Source organism: Limulus polyphemus, unplaced genomic scaffold (assembly GCF_000517525.1).
Source record: "Limulus polyphemus unplaced genomic scaffold, Limulus_polyphemus-2.1.2 Scaffold116, whole genome shotgun sequence".
Taxonomy (NCBI): Eukaryota; Metazoa; Arthropoda; class Merostomata; order Xiphosura; family Limulidae; genus Limulus; species Limulus polyphemus.
Window position 1 is genome coordinate 999,282 of NW_013665726.1, and position 24,533 is coordinate 1,023,814.

The window sequence follows — 24,533 nt, forward strand, 5'->3', positions numbered from 1 at the left end:
TTGGTGAATGGAAAGTTTAATGTATTGTTTTATTTTTGTTTTATAATTATCCAAGGGACTTCACAATCCATGTCTTCAATGTTTAAATTTAGTTGTTTGTTAGAGGGAGCTGCAAACATGAGAATGACGCTAGATTTGGAACGTTTATAAAAGTAGCCCTACAATATCTAGAATGTTGGCAAATTATATTATCAAGTGACATTATGAAATATCTATAACCAAGGATGCATCATAAATACCAGAATCAGTGAAGCATTGAATCAATTTCTCTGTTCTTTCAATGATTGAATGTTAGCGAAGTATTCAGATAATGTTAATCATCGCATATATTCAGTTACTAAAACGATTAGCTGTGCAATTATATAAGTAAATATATTTGTACATTAGACGTAGTACCATTACTGAGGAAATTTCTGTAGAATATGAAAACGTTGTTTGTGAACTTAGGTCTATAAGTTCAATTGTGTACAATTATATTAGCTTGTAGTAAAACTTAAGAAATAAATAAGTTAGTTTGTTATAATTATGTGGAGTGGACTTCGTACTATTTTTGACAAACAATTTTTAAAAACCTGCTCAACGAAAGGACATGTTATAACATTATATGTATGTGTTTGTGAAGATTTCTGGAGCAAAGTGCTTATTTGATACTTTTTCGGGGTTTTTTGAGAACAAGATAATTGTGATGTAACCATTATTTTCAGTCTATGATAATGGGTATATTTTCAGAAACTGTGCTAATGGTGGCCTTCATTTTCAGCGTATAAGAAGAGACATGTTTGCAAACAAACTGTGTTTATTGTGGCCACCATTTTAAAAATAATGTATGGACAACAAGGGATCTGCTGGTCTATCTAGGTTGTCCCATCCACTATATTAAACTATAAAATAAAAATAAAACATCAAAGCCAGACTTTATTATTCAAATATTTATCAAGCCTTCCCTTTACTTACATTAACTGTATCCACCACATCTGAAGAAAACCAATTCCAAAAGTCAACCACACTATGAAAAAAATAAAGCCTTCTTAGTTGAAAATGACTCATACCCTCATAAAATTTGTATTTATGTTCCTTCCAGTCTCACCATTAAGTACAAAAAGCAAATGATGCATCAACATTATCAATTCCCTTAACAACCTTAACCACTTTAATCAGAACTCCTCTAACTCTTCTAAAAAAATCGGGTTTCGATACCCTTGGTGAGAAGAGCACAGAGAACTCATTGTGTAACTTTCTTCTTAATAATAGTAACCAGCTAATTATTCGAATTTAAAGAGAAAATAATTACAGAGATCTTAACCTGTCCAAGTATGACAACTTTTCTATCCCAGATATCATTCTAGTTGCCCTCCTCTGAACCACTTTCAACAATTCAATATCCTTCATATATAAATTAACCCAAATTGAACACAATACTGCAAATTTAGCCTAAATCGGTACCTACACAATGAAAGTGTAACCTCTTTAGACTTGTATTTGATATTTCTGTAGATACAACCTAAAATACTATTTGCACTGCCACTAGCAACAATACTTTGCTGGGATGGTTTAAGAGACTGTTCAACGAGAATTCCAAGATTCTTTTTCGATAACAGTGTTATGGTTATTCCCATCAAAACTATCTTCATAATTCAAATTGTAATAATCCCACGCGTATTACATTGCATTTATTATAAATAAAAGCCATATGCCATTTATTCACCCAACCCACCAAATAATCTAAATTATTTTGTAAAGCAGATGTATCACTCCTCACATCCAGCAACATCCGAAACCTTAGCATAAGGGGAATGTTTTTAAACAAACCGTATTTTTATCCGGGTACGTTTTGTATCCTTCAATAGCGCGCGTAATTGTTACGACTGAAAAATGGCGCGTGGTCGGTTCAAATCAAATATTTCGCAGCTGTGTCATGTTAATTGATTATTTGGTAAGTATTTTTTTTTCAGTTTTTGGTGATTCTTGAAGATGAATTTTTGATTTTTACAAGCTTAATATTTGTGTGAACGTCCTTCAAGTGTAAAGAGGAGTTTTGTTTGGATAAACATCAGAACACGTAATTTATATGATTCAATAGCGGTTAGCCTAGGCTAAACGTTGTCGTTACGTTTGTAAGGCTTAATAATTAATTAACAGTTAAACAAATAATGTTAAATATCTTTAATATGTATCTTACTCATATAGTGACCAAACATGAACTTATGAAGATTCATCTAATTTTTTCGATTTAACCTTGCTCAGGGCTACTGATGAAGGGTGAAATTTCCCGAAACTTGAACACTAACACTAACAGTGGTATAAGTTATAACTTAGTGACACTGACAGTTTCACATTGATTTTTAGTTGTTAATATAAGTATCATCATTATAACTCAGTAAGTAATATGAGTACTCATGTTATCAGTATCGATACTAATACTATAATAATTAATACTATCACTAGTATTAGTATTACTATACACATTCTGACACAGTTATAGTTGTATAGCACAAGTCAGAGTTAACTTAAAGTTTTATGTATAAATATAGTAACATTATAATTGTTGATATTATTAGTATTATATATAAACATAGTGACAGTCAACTACTATTAATATTATTAGACAAACACAACACTGACAGTAGGCTAATGCTGTAGTAATGGTATTAGTTTCCAAAAAATCGGAGAAACAATCATTCACCAAATAGCATAACAGGTAATTATAATTTTTTTTATTGACTTTAGTGTGTAATATGTATAATTTTCTGCAAATCAGATTAAAGTTTTTAAAATCTTAAATACATAGGAATAAAGTAGTATTGGTAGCTCGAAAGATGGAATACAGAAAATGGTAGAATCCCATTCATGTACATTTTGCTGTTTGCTGTGAATGAAGAATTATCTAAGCTATCTAAAGTACAAATTTCTCTCTCTTGTGGTTTGACAGAGTGCAGTTCTTAACTAAGAGTTTAAAAGGTACTAAGTCAGGGAATTATCAATATTCTTAGTGGTTTGCAAGAACTAGTAAACTGTACATTAGAACTTAGAAGTGGAAACAAGACTTCCAAAACGATATCTTACTTTCGCTCACAAAATAGCTTTTTTCGAGTAGCACTGCCTTCAATTGGTGTCAAATTTCAATGCCTGCCACTAGCCTTCCACCTCTCACTTCTGCATAACCACGTGTAAATGATCATGCAGCACCTCTCCACCAATAGGAGTGTGACACTACTCCTATTGCAACCAGCGTTCTCTTCACATATGCACTCGTTAATCACTTCTTGATTGGCAGTAGTACTATAGAGATGTACTGGTTTTTGCTTGCAGATTGTCAGTGTTTTCCATTTCACTACTGACTTAGTTTTTCTTTACTTTTTATTTAAGGTTTCACGTTTTGGTATTGTGAAAGTTTTTTTTTTCTTTTCAACATTTCAGGGGCCTTTTTGCTATTGTATTGTGGATCCCACTCTGTGGCAAGGGGTGCTTGACCAGGTTTTTTTTTGAAAATCTGCACTGTTCATCCTGCGACTATTGTTGATGTCAATTACATTAGAGCCCTTCCTACTGCAGACCTGATGTACAATTCCAGATACCATCAGGTGTAGTTTGTGGGTCTCTGTTTTATTGTTATCTATGACTAAACAATTATGTTGCAGGTTTGGGTTATGCACATTGTAGAGATGGGGTGTTCCATAGGTTTTTTTTTGCTTCATTAGTATGTTTGTCCTGGGCCGTACCCTCACAGACTAACATGAGTAAATCAGACAGATTGCTGCATTGAGTCTTCCTTCTGCAGACCTGATGTACAATTCCAGATGCTTCCTAGTTTTGGTTGATGGACTCTGTCGACATGGTAGCTCTATTTTTCAAAATGCGATGTCGAGGTCACCCGTTGAGCTGTGTGGTGATGCCATCCTCTGGACTCTCCAACGTGTTTTTTTTCTCTCTTTCTTCTAATGGAGTATGGGAGTCCTTATCACTTATCAGTTCCTACCTGCTGTAGTGGTGGACCATGGAGGTCTGTCCTTCTGATTGATGAATCATACCACTCAGTTGAGAGTAGGGCGGTGGCATTCTGCAGGTGTTGCTGCCATATAGCACTTCCTATCGTGTACCTGACTTACAAGTCCAGATGTTGCCAGGTTTTGGTTGTAGCACTACACCATATTCCTGTCTATATTTTTTCCCACTGGCATTCCTTCTTCTTACCATCCTCTGGATGTACATTCCCGATGGGTCTGATTTTGGTTGGAGATGGCCCGGTCACAGTTAGTATTGTGTAGATAGTGTGATGCCCTTCCTTCTGCAGACCTGATTTACAATTCCAGGTGCTGTCAGGTTTTTGATGAAGCACTCTGCTATGTAACGAATGCTTATATATCTATAATTGCAGTTTGCCCCACAGGCTGAAATGTTCCTCCTTCCTATGACCCTCCAGATGTACATTCCTGGTTGGTTGGAAATGGTCCAGCTAAGTAAGACCCCACATGTGTGCTGGCTAGTATCCTTCCTACCACAGATTGGAGGAGAAATAGCCACTGCTGCATTGTTTTGGACCAGAGATGCACCCCAGGTTTGTGGTCCCTCTTCCTATTGTCAGCTGGATGTCAGTTCTTGGTGGATCTGGTGCTGGTTGTAGTGAAAAAGCATATTTTACCACTTGTGTATGACAAGATATTCTCCTACCAAGGACAGGAATTACTATACCTATTGTCTTCAGTGCTAGATGAGAAAAGCTATTTTGTGAGGTAAGTATCTAGCAGAAATACATTTTCAGTATAGGAAAATGTTACCTACCTGTAATTTTTTCTTGGCCTTTCATCAAGCAGTGTACGTGGCAAAATCAGATGTTTGACCCATTATAGAATCTATTAAGTTCAGTCATAACTAATATCACAAATTAGGCAAGATGAGGTTTTTCTATTATCAGATATTGTAGTTCTGTAGCAGCAGTTTTATTTTTCTATAAAATCTTAATCTTTGAAGTTATTCACAGAAAAGTTAAGAAAACTTAAGAAATTATAGGGGAAAACTTTTATGATTTGTTTCCTTTTAAGATAGTGAACTTTCTTTTATTTTATGGTTTTGTTTGCCATTCGTTTATTATTACTTTTTTTTTGTTTAATTCAGTTATGAACTTATATTAAAGTGCTAACTCACCTTCTATTTAGTACACATTGATTATGAGTATGTATGTATCATGAAACTGATGTAAGCTTTCCTTATTGGTGACATACAGATATTAATGTTGTGAAAGATTATGTAGCCTTATGGTAATAGCTAGTCACATGAGATATGAACTTGTGGTCCAGCCACTAAATAAAAAGCCTTTCTTGATCTTAAAAATGAGTTATTTCATGAAATATAGTTAGAAAGAATTAATGTTAATTATTGCTTGATATTGAGAAGTTTAATTTTGAAACGTATTATTCTTTGGTGAATTAGATGTTTATCTTTCTTTCTTTCTCTGGTTATTTATCTTAATCCCTCTGATATTTATTGAAATTAATAACATGAGAAATATTTTGTATTTTTTATTAACATTTGTACCTAGTACTGGCCAAGCACAGGTTTACTTAGTTTTTTTTTTTTGTTGTTGTTAGTGATAAAAATTGAACTCTAGTTGTGTGAAAGTTTTATTGTGGATTTCTGTTGTATTTTAATAAATTTGATTTTGTTTAACCCTGGTTGTAGTCCATTACAGTTGTACATAATGTTTATCATAAAATGGCATGGTTTTGCCATATGACATTTACGTATTTTGATGACCAGTACATTAGTGATGGAGGTTAAAAAATTGAACATTAGCAAATTGAAAGGATAGTTAGGGCAATGAAAAGGTTGAAGATAGGAGAATTGGAACATAATAATTTAAAATGTTTTTAAAGATAAGCATAGCAAATTCAAGAATTACTATTATTATAATGTTAGAAGTAGAAAATAAAATAGGTGAGTTCATTGTTCTTGTTGAAATGAAAGATTGTGGTATGAGTTGGATAATATTAATAATTGGAATTATTTGGAAATTCCAAATTTTAAGATATTTAATAGTGAAAGACTAATTTATAACAGGGTGTAAGATGGCTTTGTTTATAAAGGATGAGCTGCAGCCTGTTAGGATTAGACATGATAAATGTAGTCAATGTTTATAGGTTACAATCAGAGGGTGGAAGGTTTTAATTTGCAAGTGTTATAAGTAGAGCATTGCAATTTATTGGAATTTGCTAATCAATAAGTTTCCGACTCCCTTCATTGATTATATCCAATTAATTGATTATTCTTCCATGAGACTTGGATAGTTGTAGTAATAAAAAATAATAGTAATTATTTTCATGAGTTATGATACTAATTGATAAAGCTGAACAACCTTGAACATAATGATAAATCATAAGGGCAATATTTTGATTATTTGAATAGTTGTAATAATCAGAAACACTAATTTTGATTAGTTAATTATTTTCATGACATTAAATTGTAATTCGAATTAACCGGTAATTTTGTGACACTAAACAATACTTGATTAATAAGTTAATTGCCCAGCTTTTGTTCTAGGCCACTTGATCAGACATGAGGTCAATGAGAAAGTGTATAATGATATTATAGTTTTCACTAATAAGAATATGAATGCAGTGATTGTAGGAAAATGGTTTTGTAAATATTAATCAGGATTGTGAAGAAGAAAGATTTCTTTAAGTGATTCAAGATTGTTTTCTGTATCAAATGGTCAGGATGGAAGCAATTTATTGTTTTAAAACCAGTAATGAGGATACAATTGCCAGAACTGAAATGAATAGACCTTTGGGGAAGAGTGATCATTGCATACTTGTTAGTATATCTTACTTCATGTTGATATGAAAGAAAATGCCATTTTAGTTTCTTATTTTGAGAAAGCCAATTTTGAGTCCATGATACAAGTTTTATCACTAGTGAATTGGAACAACGAGTTAAAAGGTGATGTGGGACAGGTCAAGGATATTTGAAAAAATTAATGTTTTTTTAATTCAAGACAAACATGTTCTTTAAAAAAGAAGAAAGGATGGCAAAAAAATTTAAGGACAACAAAGGAACTTGGGGCTTGAATTTAAGGAAACTCCCAGGTTGTCTGGAAGGCTGTATTGGTTGTCTGAAAAAAACAACAACATAGACCCTCAAAAAATAAGATTCAATTATAACAATATTGATGTGCAAACTCCCTAAAAAGACCCAATTATAAGAATTTTGATGCTTTTATAGCATATGTATTTCCAAAAAGTACAATTAATGTTTAGTTGGCATTTTTGCATCTTTATTCAACTAATTTTTGACACCTTATTTCCTGGAATGTTTCATTACATTGGAAAAAATAAGCTCAAACCATGCTAATGTTACGTAGTATCTTAAGGGAACAAACAGTCAATGACTTGTAAAACTTTTAAACAGAACAGCAATCTTGACCAATCACATTCAATGTTTTTATTCTAACCAGCTTGGCCTGTCAACCATATACAGTAAAGTACAGCCTGTAGTAAAACTAGACTTGGATTGGAATTCTCACACACACTGCTGATATGTATTTTCTTTCATACTAGTAGTTTGTATTGACTGGAAGACAGGAAAAGCTAGGTTTACTCTATTTATTGTTACTCTGTTTCATACTGATGAAAACTTACATAAAATTATGTTCACAGTTATCATTATTATGTTCTGTTTAATTTGAGGATTTTTCTGCTTTCCTCACAGTTGCTAGGATTTTGTATTTCCTACACTCAATTGGTTTTGTGTCTAATGTTAGTCTTAGGCCTATACGTGCATAATCGAAAGGGAGTCAGTGTTTCAACTGTGACAATTAATGATGAAAATTTTGAGTTTGATTTTGTAAATTTTGTAATTTTAGTTCCCACTGTAAGTTTATCAGTAAGAACTTAAGACAGCCATGTTAGTTTTTATTGTTGTAAACATCTATACTGGAAATTAATCTCACTAAATATTCATATTATCAGCATTTGTTTGTGTTGCGAATTCCTGCCCACCCATATATATGCATACAAACATGTTGCAATACAATTTGTGGTAATGTAACTGAGCTGTATACACTGTACTATGTACCACATATAGTCATTCATGCTCTGTTGAACTCCATACAAAATGTATGTGCATGAAGCAGCACAAAGGTGCAGTTCGTCCATGATAGAAAGTTTTGTGACTAAAACAGCGTTATTAGCCAGTCACAAACGCAAACTTTTCCTAATGCTTTCAGCCACTTTTGATGGATTATACCAACATTTCTCTTGCACAAAGTACATTCTTTTTAAATATTTTTGTGGGGGTTCACATTTTTGATGATTTTGTTTGAGGATCAGAGTTAACATTACATTTGTAGCATGGGCATGGATAAGTGTACAGTAGACTGCAATGTTATTTTGAGTAAGGGTTTGTTCCAGGGTGCTAGTCTGTCAGACAACACAAGGTTTTAAGTTGGTCGTCCGAGAGAATGTTTAGTCATTTCATACGACTGTTAAAATTGAGCCCTTAAAATATTGGTCCATTAGGCTTCACCCATCCACTAAACTTTTGAAGAAAAAACACTTAAAGCCAGTCATTCATATTTAATAATTTATCAAACTCTGGGATCATGCTAACCTTTAAAAAAAGTTTATTTTGGAAACATGCTTTCTAAAAATCTCTGTTATTAACCATAATGCTTCCCCTTTTACATATTGTATCAAAATAATTAATTTTCAATATAACATTTCAGATGAACTAAGATAACATGCAAACAATAACACACCACCTACAGTGCCTAATGCATAGTACCTGAATGCAGTGCACATACACAATGAGATACTGAATATCTCAAACCTATAGGTCAAGCTCATGTATCGTTGAATACTAAGAAATAAAGCTTTATTCACTTGTGAGTCACCTGTTGCAACAGTACTGTGTACCTTTTTTCAGACATTTTATTCAGTACTGTTCTGCACTTTAATAAAGATGTTTAGAACAAAATTGGAGCCCTGACTGTTGTATCTATAACTATGCAGGTACTCAACTGCTTTATAACCAACCAAGGGAAAAAAATGAAGATTTGTAAAACATTTTATTTATTAGGCAAACGAGTACTTATTGAAAGAAAAATGTAATATTTTGAATATTATTTATGTAACCTAAAAACAAAATCAAACAACTTAAAATTGGAATAATGGTAATTTATTTTGTAAAATATAACTTTTGATAGCTATAATGTTATCATATAAAGTCATCGAAGCAGTGTTCTGTTGCTAATAATAAAGCTATTTTAGGTGACTTTATAGACTATGTTATAAGTAGCAAAAGATCTATCTATATATATAGATCACTAGTTATGTGTTGCTTGGAATACTGTATACAGTTCTGGTTTCCTTAGCTAAGAAAGGGTAGTAACTTATTGGAAAGGATTCAGAAGAGGGATGATTTGAGGGATGGAAGGGTTTTTTGTATGAATTGATTAACATCTCGACTTATTTTCCACTGAGAAAAGATGGGTAAGAGGTAATGTTATTAAAATTAACAAGTTTTGGATAAGACAAGCTAAGACAGCTTAATATTTCTAACAAGATGACTGATTTACAGAATGATTTTCTGTCAGCAATAGTGTAGGCCAACATTTTACAAGAGGTAAAGAGAGGAATTAATAACTTTCTGAAAAATGAATGAGAGGTTTAATTTTTTACTTTCTCAAGAGTGGATGTGTAAAGACAGCCTTGAAGGACCAAATTGTCCCTTTCTGTCTCAAGAAATAATTTGTTCAGTATTGAATTCCACCTTGCAATTCAAATCATCTCTATTTACAATTCAATCTTACCCTTGCTTAGCAAAAACCGTGTTCTAATTTTATTACATGAAATGTATAAGCAAAATCCAAGATGTTTTGAATTATCCTACATTTGCATAAAGGTACTTAATGTTCAGTTTTATGGTTATATTAATGAATAAAAAACATAGTATAATTTTTTTATTTTCAATTTTAGAATAAGGCATGATTTATATTTCACACAACATTTAAGGACAAGTGGCCTTTTGGGTCATTGAGGCTGTCCCATCCACTAAACTTAACTACAAAAACTCTCAAAGCCAACCCTTATCATAAATATTTAGCATGTCTTCCCTTAAATTTACAATCACCACCACTACATCTGAAAGTAACCCATTCCAAAGGCCGACCACCCTGTTACAAAAGTAAAAACTTTAGTTTAAAGATGACTTCAACCCTGCCACAATTTGTATTTGTGTACCATTAAGTATGAGAATAGATGATGTATTGACATATCAATTACCATGACAATATTAAATATTTTAATCAGATCTCTTCTAACTCATTTTTTTTCAAAAGAAAAAATTTCATTGATCTTAACCTGTTCTCTTATGACAATATTTTCAACAGTATCATTCTAGTAACCCAACTTTGAACTGCTTTCAACAACTCAATGTTCTTGTTAAGGTACGGAACTCAAGACTTAATATGTTATTTCAAATGAGTCCTAACCAGTGACCTGTACAATGAAATTATACCTCTTTAGAATTATATTCAGTGTTTTGTAAATATAACATAAAATCCTATTTGCCTTGCCCTTGGCAATAGCTCTCTGCTTGGATGACGTAAGAGACTAATTAACAACAACATCAAGATCCTTTTCTTCCACAACACTAAGGTTATTCCCACAATAATTATACTTATAAATTAAATTATAATAACCCCCTGCATTACTTTGCATTTAAAAGTCATCTGCCATCTATTAGCCCAACTCACCAAAAAACAAATTGTTTTGTAAAGCAACAGCATCTTCCTCAGAATCAGCAGTAGCCATGACCTTAATATCATCAGCTAAGCAGTTTATTGACCATTCTTTCATCTATGCCATTGGTGTCAATAAAAAAAAGCAAGTTCATAATACTGTTACAATAGCGGAAGTCACGTGACGCTAGTAACATGTCATGATATTCTCGAAGGTTCGTGAATGCTCGAGTGTTTACTAGATGTGCGGTATTCTTGTATATAAGACCGCCAAGAAGTGATGGGAATTGAATTGCAGACAGAGATAGAGATGGACACTTGAGTCAAGCACATGAATCGTTTGTTGTGAATTATAGCATTTGTTTAAGTTATAGCGTGACTGTGGAAATTAAGTGTATTGCAAAGTTGTATTAAGAAAGAATAAACTAGTTTTATTTAAGAAAGGACTTGTATCGCTAAAGTTTCTTCAGAAAGAATTTTTACGGAAAATTAACAAAAGAACAGAGACGTAACAATACTGTTCCCTGAGATACCCCACTTTTTCAGCTGGGCAGTTTAAATCGATTAAATGATGTAATTGATTTCCTATGAACAGATATTATTTTTGATTAGTGTCATGTAAACTAATCAGTTATTTGAAATTATAATTAAATTGATTAATGGAAATAGTGTTCCTAATTATAACTTTTTGATAATTCCAACAATTGAGTAGTCAAAATTCTGATTATATCAATTATCATGAAAGTAGTTGACTAATCAAATTAGCATTTTCAATCATTTCAACAGTTGATTAATCAAAATCATGATTAAATTGACTATCACAAAAATAACTAACTAATTCAAAATAGGGTTTAAAATTATTCTTACTATTCAAGTAATCAAAGTATTGCCATCAAACTTGCTGTCTCTGTTAGGGCAAAGCTGTGAAAGCTATCTGCCAATGTCTTTAACTTTGAACTGCTGACTAATGGGAAAGGTGTAACAGACTAAAACAAAATGCTGCTACAACCAGGGTTAAACAAAAACAATTAATTATAATATAACAGAAATCCAAAATAAAAATTTCAAACAACTAGAAATTTTATCACTTACAAAAACAGCTAGTAAACCCATATCTGGCAAGGACTAGGTGCAAGCATCAATAAACAATACAATAAACATCAATGTTATTAAATTCAATATATGAAAGAATTAGGAAAAATAACCAAAAGGATTAAAAAACTTAATTCTAAAAAAATATAATATTCCAAAATTATCAACTTTAACCTTTCAGCACTGCCTGATGCAGTTTGTATCACTTCCACTGGGGAAGGATATTTATGCAAAAAACATACAGTAACTCTTAAGCATTCCTCACAAAACCTTGTAAGATTTTGTTAAAGTTTATAAGTATTTTGTACACAAAGATTGACATTATTATAATTATGTTTTTTCAGTAAAAATGTTATTTATTTATTTATAGTAGTTATTTGCACTCAAACTATTAAAATTGTTTGAGTGCAAGATGATTTTCATTTTAAGTATAAAAATACTTTCCTTCATCTTATAGTTTTCATATTTTATTTGCATGACCTCTAGAACATCCTAAATGAATATCAAAAGTTTTTTAAGGTAAATGTTTATATTTTATTTTTCATTTTATCTACCATATCACTAACTAGCTATATCATCAACGTACAATGCAATGAAATGATTAAAATTAGGAAATAGAAACAAAGTACATACATTTTAATTTTTTGTAGGATATCTAAAGATATTGTTTTTGTTATAGAAGTATTTTTGGGTCTTTTCCTTTTCACATTTAGCTAATTCTTAATGTTTTATTTTCCTTTCTTGTCCTTTACTATTTCTTTTTCATCTCCACAAAAGTCTGTGGTGACTTCAAGACATATTACAGTGTCTCTGGCAGACAAGTGCAACCCTTTGACAAAATTTTAGTGTGCTGTGTAATACCATGAGCCTTGAGAACTGAAGCAAAGTATGATGTATATTTTAAAAATGTTTAAACCTTTCAATTATGCATTTTAAAACATAAGTAATACATAATTAACTAAAATATAATAGTAAGACTTAAATACAATTTAAACTGTATCTCCAACTATAACATATTCAGGTAAAAAACAACAGTGAATGCTGTAGTCAATCAAGCAGCCAACAGTACCACAGTCAGTTACATGTACTCTGTGATAACAACTGTGAAACAATTTCAAAATAACCATTGGTAGATTATAGTGTCCTTGGTTTCTCATTTGTCTCAACCTGAGCCATTGCAAACTCGTGTTCCACATCTAACACCCTTCTGTCCTTTACCTGTTTCTCGCACTAGGGGTTCCACCGATCTTCGTTTTTATTAATGCAGGTCTCAGCATCTCTAGTGGTACCACTGAATATCCTTTGGGTTCCAGTATGGTTGGGGCTTGTTTGACTGATTTTATTCACATGTGGCAGGAATTTGTTACTGATCATGGATTCTTCAGGTCTTGTCAAAAGGACTTGCCATCCAGTTCCTTTCACTACACTTGTTGTGTCTCATACCCATATCTTTCCTATTACCTCGGGATCCTATTGCCCAGAGTGCATATGCATCCTTGAAAGTCCTTGAAATTGAGATTGGAATTTAAAGGGTTCAAAAGTGCTTGAAAATGGGCCTTTTTTTTAGCAAGAATACTTGAAATGTATTGCAAAATATTACAATAGCAAAACATACTGATATATCTAACTTTAATGCATGTTGTGGAGTTGAGCACAATAAATAAAATTGTTCTTTTCTTTTTAGTCTACATTCATAGTCTACATTTTATTAAATTTCAGTGAATTCCAATTGATTTTGATTTAGATCTTAGCATCCAAATAGTGCTTGAATAACATTCTGTGTGTGCTTAGAAAGTCCTTGAAATTGATCTGTCCAAGGCAGTCCAGGCTCTTCTATCACACAGAGCTATAGAGCCTGTCAGCTATCATGTTCTGGGTGCTCTCAACCTTGTGGCAGATTGTCTTTCCAGACTGATAACATAATTCATCCCATGGAGTGGTCCCTTGATCCTCATGTATACCAGTGGGTATGCTCACAGTGGGGTATGCCTCATCAGGATGCATTTACCACCTTTCTCAATGCCAAGTTACCATTTTTTTTTGGGGGGGGGTCTTGTTTCTCAACCACAAGCCCTAGTTGTTGATGCATTCAGCCATATTTATCCTCCCATTTGTCATTTTTCCAGGGTGATTTCAATAATCTATGCCATCTTGTGTCAGGTTCTTCTGATTGCTTCTTACTGGCTGGCACAACCCAGGTTTCAACTCCATACTGCCCCACCCTTCTTCTCACTCCATTCCTTCTCCTTCTACCTCAGTTACCGGTATTTCATCTTGCCCTTCATACCCTCTATCTTCATGCCTAGTATTTATCAGATCCTTGGCAAGGAGATCCAGATTATCTCAGTGGGTCACTTCATTTTCAGCTCATTACTTTTGCCCTTCCTCAGTGCCAGTTTATCAAAGTAAATGGAACGTCTTCCACCATTGGTTGTTATGTTAGAGTTTTCCCATTCTCGTCCCACTGTTCCTTATATTACCGATTACCTCATTTGACTGTTTGATCATGGGACTTCAGTCTCAACTATCGCCTGTTATCAAGCTGGCTTATCATACACCTTCCATTTTTTTGTGCTGTCTTGTGTTTACCTCCCCTATCCTATCAATGTTGTTACATTCCTTCTGGAATATTAGACCTCCTCGTTGAGCAGTCTTTCTGGATTGGGATATCAATGTGGTTCTTTACTGCCTTACTTTACCTTCTTTTGTAACTTTGTCCTCCTGTTGTTTGTTTTACTTGCTCCTTAAGACCTTCTTCCTACTCCTATTAGCCTAAGGACATTGTTGATCTGATATATTTGCCATTAATGTCTCCTGCACTTTGTACCAATCTGCATATTTTCTCCTTTATCTGGATTGATCTTTCCATCCCAAGAATTTGGCAGCTCGTGAAGGTAATTCTTCCTTCCATTTCCCACCTTTATTCCAGGTCTGACCTGGATAGGCTTCTATGTCCTGTACATGCTCTTCATTGTTACATTTGCTGCATGGCTTCCTTTTGTGGTTCTTGTTCCCGCCTTTTCATCTCCTGGCAACATTCCTCTGTTCGTGATCTTTCTTCTTCAACACTTACCAATTGGGTTTGGCTTATTCCTCCTCATCTTCTTCTTCCTGAAATCTGTTCCATGTGTTGTCACATCAGATCAGGTACATTACCTTTTCTCTAGCATCTCACCTCTGTTGTCCATGTGGACTACTTCTCATGTGTTCATCTCCCACTATTTGCTTCATATGGCTGTTTCTTCCATGTCAGATACTGTCTTGCTTCTGTTACCATCCTTCAAACTGTGGTAAGACTGTGACTGGGTAAGTTATCTTTGTATGTACTTCCTTTCAAGGGCATGTTCCTTTTCTTTACTGTTAGGATTCTGCTCTGTAGTGAGTGTTGCCTGTTCAGGTATACTTAATGCATCACAAATTCATATTGTATGGCCATGATGCTATCATAAAATACTATATTTCCATGGCTAATAATGCACACTGTTGAGATTGGGTGTTTCCACAAGATTGCTCATTGGTTTTTCCCTTGCGATATACTTGCTTCATAAGTATGTCCATTCAGGACCGTACTAACCCATGGACTTCATGGGTAAAGCAGAAGGGAAAATTGCTTTAGAAAATTAAACAATAAAAAAAATTTGTATTGACTGAATTGTACTTTTATTCTATCAACAAAATAGTTTCACATGCTAAACTGGTACATGTTCATAGCGTACCTCCGAATTATGACCTCCTCTGACCAGTATGGCAGTCTTTGCAGCCTTGTGTCATGCAGAATGTAACTTAGGTCACAATCAAATTTGCTAAAAATCTTCTTGTTAGTCTAAATTTGCTAATAATTAATATCTGATTTTGTAATTGAAACTTTAACCATATAATTCCGAGCTTCCCTGTACTGCTCATGTTATGAGATTTTACGTTGTTACATTCAAAATTTAATTAAGTAATCTTGCTATCAATGCACAATGAAACTAGCATTAAAGTTTACATTATAGTTCAAAGTTTTATACTATCTAAGTTTTAATTCCTTTATTTCAAAAGAAACCTTAAAGAAAAATTCTTAAACTTCAATTTGACGCATGAGTTCAGAAAATTTTAACTTTTCATCTTTATAACTTAAATAGTTCTTTCTGAACACTACATTTCTATGTATAGACTGAAATTAGGTTAATTGCTGTGTTTACACATTGTTCTTTCAAGCCTCTTATGGAACAATGGGAGGAATGAGAAATAAATTTCTTGGAATTCTTGAAAGGTGCCACATCTATTTCTACATATACAGTTCCAATTTCTCAGCCAATTATACTTGATTGAAATAGATGTTTGTAACCAATAGAAAGACCAAATTCTGAAATACTATTTTAAAATTGGCAAGAAGAATTTCATAGAGAACTTGTCAAACGCTTTTAGCTTTGTTGCTGCTTGCATCCATGCTAGTGCTTTAGCAGTATTTCTCACCTGTAAATATGTCAGATAAACAATTAAATTTAGGGTTTAGTTTTATATTTTAATTAATTATGTTTTAAAATGCATATTAGAAAGGTTTAATAAATTTTTTACAATATAGCCAAACTGCCTCGATTTATCAGGCTTAGTGTGGTACGCAAATATCTCAATGTTCTGATGGCAGTTAAACTTTCACTGTCGAGGAAGCTCCTAGAATGCTCATTCATGTGTGTTGCAATAAGTAATAATGCTAAAGGATAGGAAAAGAAAATAAAATATCAAAAAAATAAACATTTTCTTAAAAAATATATATAAACTAAGAATATCTTCAAGATTATTTGATGAAAAATTAAAAGGTATGGACATTTTCTATTTTTAATTTTAAACATGTCATTGCATAATATGTTGATGATAATACTTGAAATATTCAGAGTCTGAGTGCAAATAACTATAATACAATAATAAATCTAATTAAAATAGTCTCATTCTTTGTGTACAAATTACTTGTAATCTTTAGCAAAATCTCACCAATTGTTATGAAGATATATTAAGAAAGCTCAGAGTTATCATAAGTATTGTTGAACTGTGTATCATTTTCCATACGAGAAGTAGCCAAATTGGTTTAACCCTTTAATCATATGGTTAAATCATAGACATAGGTTTTCATTTACAAATATCTGATGTCTATATACAAAAATAGTTAGTTTGAAACCATTGTACTATGGGTGTAATGTTGCTAGTTTAGGCCAGTTAAAATTAGAGTATCAGATCCATATCAGCCAACAGACACAAAAGTATCTGTGAGCTTGTCTGTGTATACAAACAACATCTAACCGTGTGGCCAATGCCATGACAAATAATAATAGGATCTGAATTTCAAAGTATTTATTTCTTGGTTAAAAGGATCAGTAATAGACCAAAGCAGTAGGCACCATGACAGGCTTGATGGAGGCTTTAATAAGCCTTACCAAAACTTGTTTTATGAATGCTTTGAAGTGACAATGTGGTGACACTGTCAGACTTGAAGGACTACGTGTATGTGTGATTTGCAGCAGAATATTAGAACACTGAGAAAGAAAGCAATATATATCATTGTGGTCTCTTGTTGATGGGAAAAGTCACCTTCAGTAAGTAACTTTAGACTTCCTGAAATATGTGTAGATAGACATGCAGTCTTTTACAATATGTACACTGTTACTGTGTTTTGTTTATATTGATATATTTTTAATAGTAACTTAGGAAACTTGATAAATAAATTAGCTTTTATTTTTTCATTTTTTGCTAAAATTGTGAATACTATTTCCACACAGATGTTAAGAATTGTGTAGTGAACTGATAAAAGAGGCAAAAAAATCAAAAACAGGAAATTTTGAATTTTGCTATATATACATTCTTGAGATGGCACCTGTCAGTTCACAAGAGACCAATGCATGTGGAGATATTGAAGTCAGATTTGCTCATCTTTTAAATCCAATAAGAGATTTAACAAAAAACTGGGAGATAGACATCGCAGCATACCTGGAAGAGTACCTTGCAGAAGTAAGTTAATCAGTTTTAAGTTGATATTTTAAACTCATCATACAATTAATTTTATGTATCTTTTTATGTTTTAATGAAACTTGCTGTAAGTTTGATATGAATTTTTTTTTGTAAATCTTTTTTTTTTCTTTTTAGGTAAAAAATTGTGAAATGTTCAACTAATCATTTTATTTGTAAAAATTTATTCTGTTTACATTATTTACCTTTAGTGTTGAACTGCAAATAAAACCACAACCAAAATTAACCAGATGTATAATTATACATTTATTTTCTAAATTAAATAAAATGTATTATTCAGAAGCTTTGCAGTTATACTATCAAACTTATTACAGCTTGAAGGACTAACACTGACTTTTAATGATGGAATTACAACTCTCAACTTTGCTCAAGCAGCTCTTCTTATACAAGGTTCAACTTGTGTTTATAGTAAAAAGGTAATTTTTTATGTGATACTGATAACTGTGAAATATCTGTAAAATAAATTATTTTTAAGGTTTTATTCACACCATTTTAATTTCTGCGAGAAGACTTAGTACTTGTGTTACTTTTTTGGTTCTCATGAATAGAATATATGCTTGTGTTTCTCTATTTAATTTGTGTCGGGTTTGTGTGAGTGTGTCAAAAGTCAAAATTATTTTTTGAGGTTTGCGATACATAAGGGTATTAAAGTATTTGGAATATCTTCAAAAAGTTATAAAAACGATCTGTTGGCTAGTTTTGGGCATTTAACTTGATTAATTTATGGGTGTCAGTCACTTTGATTAGTGTCACACAAAGTAATTGGTCATTCAAAATTATGATTAATTAACGAAAAATAGTGTTTCCGATTATTGCCATTTTGTATTATTCCAACTATTCAGTTATTCCCATTATGATTTATTTTATTATTTCTATACTTTAAAGTATTTATTTTATGTTATCCTGTACTTACTAGTAATCTCACTAATCAGTATTGTAATTAATATTTTTTATGATTTATAATAATCATTATAAGTTACAACATCAATTCAATTTAGTATTCTTCTGAGGGTACTTTGATATTTTTAACAACTTTTGGTATATTAAGTTATTAAACTTTACTTCTACAAAAAACTTTTCAAATAAAACATTTTATATAATGTAACCAGTTAGTTTTGGCCATAGGTCTCCATCGGGTGATGGTTAATTGGATATGTTTTTCATTGTTGTATAAAAGATTATTTTTCAAAATTCATTTGGCCCGGCATGGCCAGGTGGTTAGGGAGCTCAACTTGTAATCTTGAAGTTACTTCACTAACACATCTAAGCGAATTAAAACTTTATGACTTTCTAGTATTCAAAGTTGCAAGAAAATAAAGTAGCATTTGCTTAAAAAATAATTAAATACAACTTTTTTTGCAGGTGGAGTATCTTTATAACCTGGTTTTTCAAATGTTGGACCTTCTTAGTAGTAAAAAGTAGGTGATTTGTATATGTAGTTTATTTTAGTCTTTGGTACTGCTTCATGAAAAGCTTTCTCATAAGCTTGATTAATATTACAATATTTTAAAAAAGAAACTTATTTAAAAATAGTGTCTTATTTAGTCTGACAATAGCTTCTTTTGAAAAACTAGCATGTTGTGATAATTTCAATCATCTATAAAGAAAATATTTTATTTTAGTATTGTAGTCTGATTGTATAAGGTACTGTATCTACACTTATGTAGTACTGGTATGTATAATTTTTCTTAAATATGTAATTTTACATGAAAGTTATGTATTTTTTAACTACAGTAAAAATGCAAAATTAATTATATAAAGGGATACTAAAAATAACTTCTAAATATAGTGCAATGATTGAAATTAGAGCTTTATTCAAGATAATTTTTTAGACTTGTTATCACACAGGCACAAGATTAAACTTACACCAAAATATGTCACAAGATACCATATAGCTAAATCAATTTTTAAATATTTATAAATCCTGAATGAAATGGTTTTCTTGCATTAATATATTATACAGCATACTTAAAACTATTGAAGAAAATCAAATGTTAAAATAATTTTGTCAGAAACACTTGTTTAGGCACATTTGTGATTTGCAAACGTGTAAGTATCTGAAGCATCAAAATGAATCCTGTTTCAGAACTTTGAAATGCATTATTGGGTTCTTAAGTATTTTTTCTTTTTAACTATATAAATCTAAAAAGGAAATTTTTATATGGCATGTAATTCATTTGTATGCATCAAAGAAAGACTGCCTTACTTCTAGCTTGAGGTTCCCTAAGCCTACCTTCTGTCTGCTTATTAGATGAAACTGACATTTGGTACTCCCTTCTTTTGAATAATAAACTTTTAAAGGATTTGGCTTCTTGTAAAAGTTTTTATTTGAAAAGGTAACTAAGTTCACCAAATATCAATCAAGATTAATTTTTGTTTTTTTATTTGTTTCTATCTAACACATTGAAATAAGCAAGGCTATATAATGAACAATGCAGCATTTATTTTCAGCTCTCCACTTCATTTGATTACTCAGCTGCTTGGAGCAACAAAGTTATCAACTTAACCAAGTAAAAAAAAAGCCTTGTTTTTATAACAATTTGTACTTTTTACAGAGTAACGCAAGTAAGTATGTCATTGCAGTTAAGCAGTTTATTCAAAAGAAGCTGTTGTTATTGACTATACTCAACCAGAGTGTAAACACAAACATTTTTAAAATTAAAAAAATAATTCCAATTTAGTGACTGAATAATACAACTTTAAATCATACTATAACTTATTTTGTGGTGAATGTTATCAAACTTTTATGCATTCTTTCCAATATCCCTTTAACTCTTCTTTTTTTTTTATTTATTTTTGTGTTGACATGCTATGTTCTTGCTTAAATTATATCCTTGCAGTGAGAAAACATTTTCATTTTGTTGATAATTGTCTAAGATGTATTTGTAAATATAGGTGGATTAAGTGGTTGATGGTGAAATAATTAATAATAATAACAATTATTGATTTTGTTTTGATAGGAAACTTATTCAACAAGGATCGGTAGATGAGCAGGGTAAAGATAAAGATGTTACATTTGGAAACCAAAGCAATGATATAGATGTAAGTATCAAAGCGTTGTCTAATCATTCCACTGAAATTGTCCCACGTCTTCATTTTCCAGTAGTTTTTTGGCTAAAAATAATGAAAACGGGTCAAAACTCGCACTGATTCACAGTTCTAAAGAAACAAGGTTTTCTTTCCCATATGATAGGTATTGAGTATATTATGGCCATTGAATAACGGTGTTAATAGATCAGTAACCATCTGTTGATGGATTATATTTTTTGTTACCACACCACTTTTCAAATTTGACAGTCATGTAATTTTCACCTATATGCTCTTAAAACTGGTTATATGGAAGTGGATTTATAATGCTGACCCGTATGTTATGTTACTATAAACTTTATATATATATATGCTGAAGTTCTCAAAATTTGATGTTGAAATATATATATATATATATTAAAGATAAAAATTTAATGTATGATTAGTGTAATTATTAAATACTATTATTATAGTAAATGTATTTGTAGTGTTTGTGTGTGTAATTTCTATTAATATTTGAAAAAATTATTTTATTTACTTTGTGTATGGGATATTAATATTATCTGTGTAATATGAGATACTAAGTTAAAGAAGAAAAACTGATCTGCTATGATTTAATCTTAGATTTTAAATCTCCGAATTTCTTGTCACACGTTGAATATCAAATTCTTGAAATACTATAAGCTGTCTTATAGACTTTAAAGTAAAAGTGCTGGAATATCCTTGTTGTATCCTAGTTTCTATCACTGGATGACTTGAAAGAACAGAAAAACTTAGATCTTGTGGAAGACTTTTCTAATGGTAATAAAAGAAAACCAGGAATAAAGTTTTTGCCCAGAACCCCTACGTCTCTCATTCCTTTGGAAGAGTCAGAAAAGGGAAACATAACATTGTACAAGTAAGAAAGTTATTAACTCTCACTACCATAGGCACATGTATATATATGTCACCCTCATAGGAGTTTGGAACTTTGTACTATAATGAAGGAAGGAAAGTCCCCGTTCAAAGTTCCTAAAGTTTACCAGTTTTAGACAAGTTGTGAAATATTAAAACGTGTCTTTTTGTTGTGTATGTATAAGTTTTGCGGTGAAAGAGGTAAAGAAAAGATAGCCTAATGTTGATTTAGTCTACATTAACCCTTTCCACAGGGGTCAAAGGCCATATCATCGAGTTTGTTGACTCGCATTCAAAATTTTATTGAACTACTATTTTATGACTTTATGTCATTAAGTTTGGTATCAAACTGTAGATTATAACTAAAATTTTACTGTTATACACCTAAACATCGATTTTTATGTCACGTGATATGCAACAATGTTTGTGATGTGAAAATACAAATTAGACAGTTTTGTACGAATTAGGAACTCAAATTACCAATATTGACAAAGTAAAATATAAAATAAGAATCCATCTTTTTTATTTGTTGAGATATCTCATGTACGAATCAAATTCAGTGGCCCCGATCACCTCTTTACCATTTTTGGAAATGGTCATTATATATGACGTGAATAACCAATCGAATATGACTGCGTTATTTCATTCTTTCGATGCAAGATGCCATAGAGGTAAGTTGAGGCTTTAGTCTGCTCGAAATTTCATATTTATTTTACCTAAATACAGCTTAGTTTCTGAGATTGATAAATTATAATTGAGTTCTGTGGTATCGATATAGTAATTTATGATTTTTTGGTTATTCAATTGTATATATATAAAGCCTGAAAAAAATTATATCATTTCACATTCTTCATATGCAAAATTTCTTAAGGCTAAGCAAGGTACGACAAGCAGCAACCAAGTACAAAGGTCATAACTAGAAGAGATAATTGTTTACCTTACTTCTTTATTTACCGTTCTATGTTCTAAGAAAAATAAGTTTAAGAAGTTATTTGAAATAGTAATAATCTATATACATATATAATGTATAATAATTGAAATATGACTATTTTACAAAATACTAGTCCTCTAAAACACATTCAAGACAAGTTAATTTGTAGAGACTAAAGGTCAGTTTTATATTATTGGATACAGTAACATGAGTGCACATGCACTGTGTCATTGTAACTTCTGAATTGTTAGCCAGGCACAGCTGAAAGGTCAATTTAATAAAAATAATATATAAATGTAAAATGTTATGAGATTTAAGCTATTTAGTCGAAACATTTATGTTTTCGTGTTATAATCTGTAGTCATTCTAGAACAAAAAAGGCATAATTTATATTGATTTCCTAATTTTTTATGGTGGTTATGAGATTGGTCAAATCGACTTAATCCATACAGATATTCGTTAGTGAAAATAACAGATGAAATATAAAGATTTTTCTTAAAAAACATATGATAACTATCAAGACATTATAAGAATTTAATCTTAAAATGAAAATTACTTTGCATGTTGGATAGACAACATATGAAAAGAAAAAAAAAGCATGAGAAAAACACTGCTTTAGAAAAAATCAAAATTAAATATCTTATTTTTCAAAAACTACTTACTTATAAGACCTTTCATCTCAAGTTTAAAAGAATTTCTTCCACTAGTTTCAGTTTTGTAAAGAACTTTTCACGAGAGTTGCATACCTACTTACATCATAAGTAAGTCGTAGTTAAAAGAATTAACACTTTCGCTACAGGCATCTTTTTCTGAGCGTGTGAAAATGTGTTAGTGAGTTTCATTAAAAATTTAATTATACTACTTTCTTATCATGGTTCACAAATAAATTTGACGCAAGATCATAGCTGATAATCCAAATTTAGATATTATACATGTTTAGTTTTATGAAGCAATATTAAAAAATTGTCATTGTTCAAGCAAAGCATAATTCTAATAGCTTTCAATCTTATTTGATTACAGAGCTATGAAGTGGAAAATCAGACCCCCTTGCCATACCCGCTTGTAACATCCTTTCTTTCAGAAATTGCCAATAGTTCTCTGATGTTTAATACTGTATTATTTATAACCAATAGAAATTAAAAGTTTCAATCTATCAAATGATTTTTTATACTACATTGTTTTCTGTACAGAGATTTGTCTATTTCACTTCCAATTCAAACTTTATTCTCATGGGAAACACATAGACGAGCTTAGATGAATTTGAATGGCTCTTGTCGCATAGTTAAAAAGCCAGAAAATTGTGATAGTTAAGGTACATTGTCTGTTTTTTTGCATGTTATTGTTCTGTACTATTTAGTGCATTTTTTAATTAAGTAAAAACTTGTTTAATGCAATAGTACCATTGGTATAAACAAGTAGGGTTAAGTATCATTGACAGTTGACAGCAGAAAAAAGAAGACCCAGCTAAATACTTTATTACTTGTTTTTCATGTGTATTCTTTATTCATTATTATAAAAGTAACTGAAATGTAAGAATTAGAAACTTTTAAAGTTAGATTAGGTAAAATAAAAATTAACATAAAACTTTTCCACAAGGTACACTCACGAGTAGCCCATGCATTGTGTAATTCAATAGGGTAATGTGAGTTACACATACAGCAGGTGATTTACAACTTATATTGTGCAAGTATTAGTTGGACATGATTCAAAGGGCAATAAAAAATAAAATTTAATTATAAATAGATGTATAATGTTATGAAATAAAAGCTACTTAGGATAAAGGAATGTAGTTTCAGGTTACAATTTGAAGTCACTCTAGAAAGAAAAGAAGGGTAATTTAGGTTTATTTCAATT

The 24,533-nt window shown here is 31.4% G+C and overlaps 1 protein-coding gene across 1 annotated transcript in view; it reads left to right on the forward strand.

Moving 5' to 3' along the window:
- The first annotated feature begins 1,843 nt into the window (after positions 1-1,843).
- LOC106471919 (condensin-2 complex subunit H2-like) overlaps positions 1,844-24,533 on the forward strand; it is a 35,724-nt gene continuing 13,034 nt past the window's right edge. The window contains exons 1-6 of the mRNA XM_022401462.1: positions 1,844-1,933; positions 17,581-17,809; positions 18,142-18,243; positions 19,190-19,245; positions 20,788-20,869; positions 21,592-21,752. Of these exons, the coding sequence (XP_022257170.1) occupies positions 17,669-17,809; positions 18,142-18,243; positions 19,190-19,245; positions 20,788-20,869; positions 21,592-21,752 (542 nt within the window). The 5' untranslated portion in view covers positions 1,844-1,933; positions 17,581-17,668. The remainder of the gene's footprint in view (positions 1,934-17,580; positions 17,810-18,141; positions 18,244-19,189; positions 19,246-20,787; positions 20,870-21,591; positions 21,753-24,533) is intronic.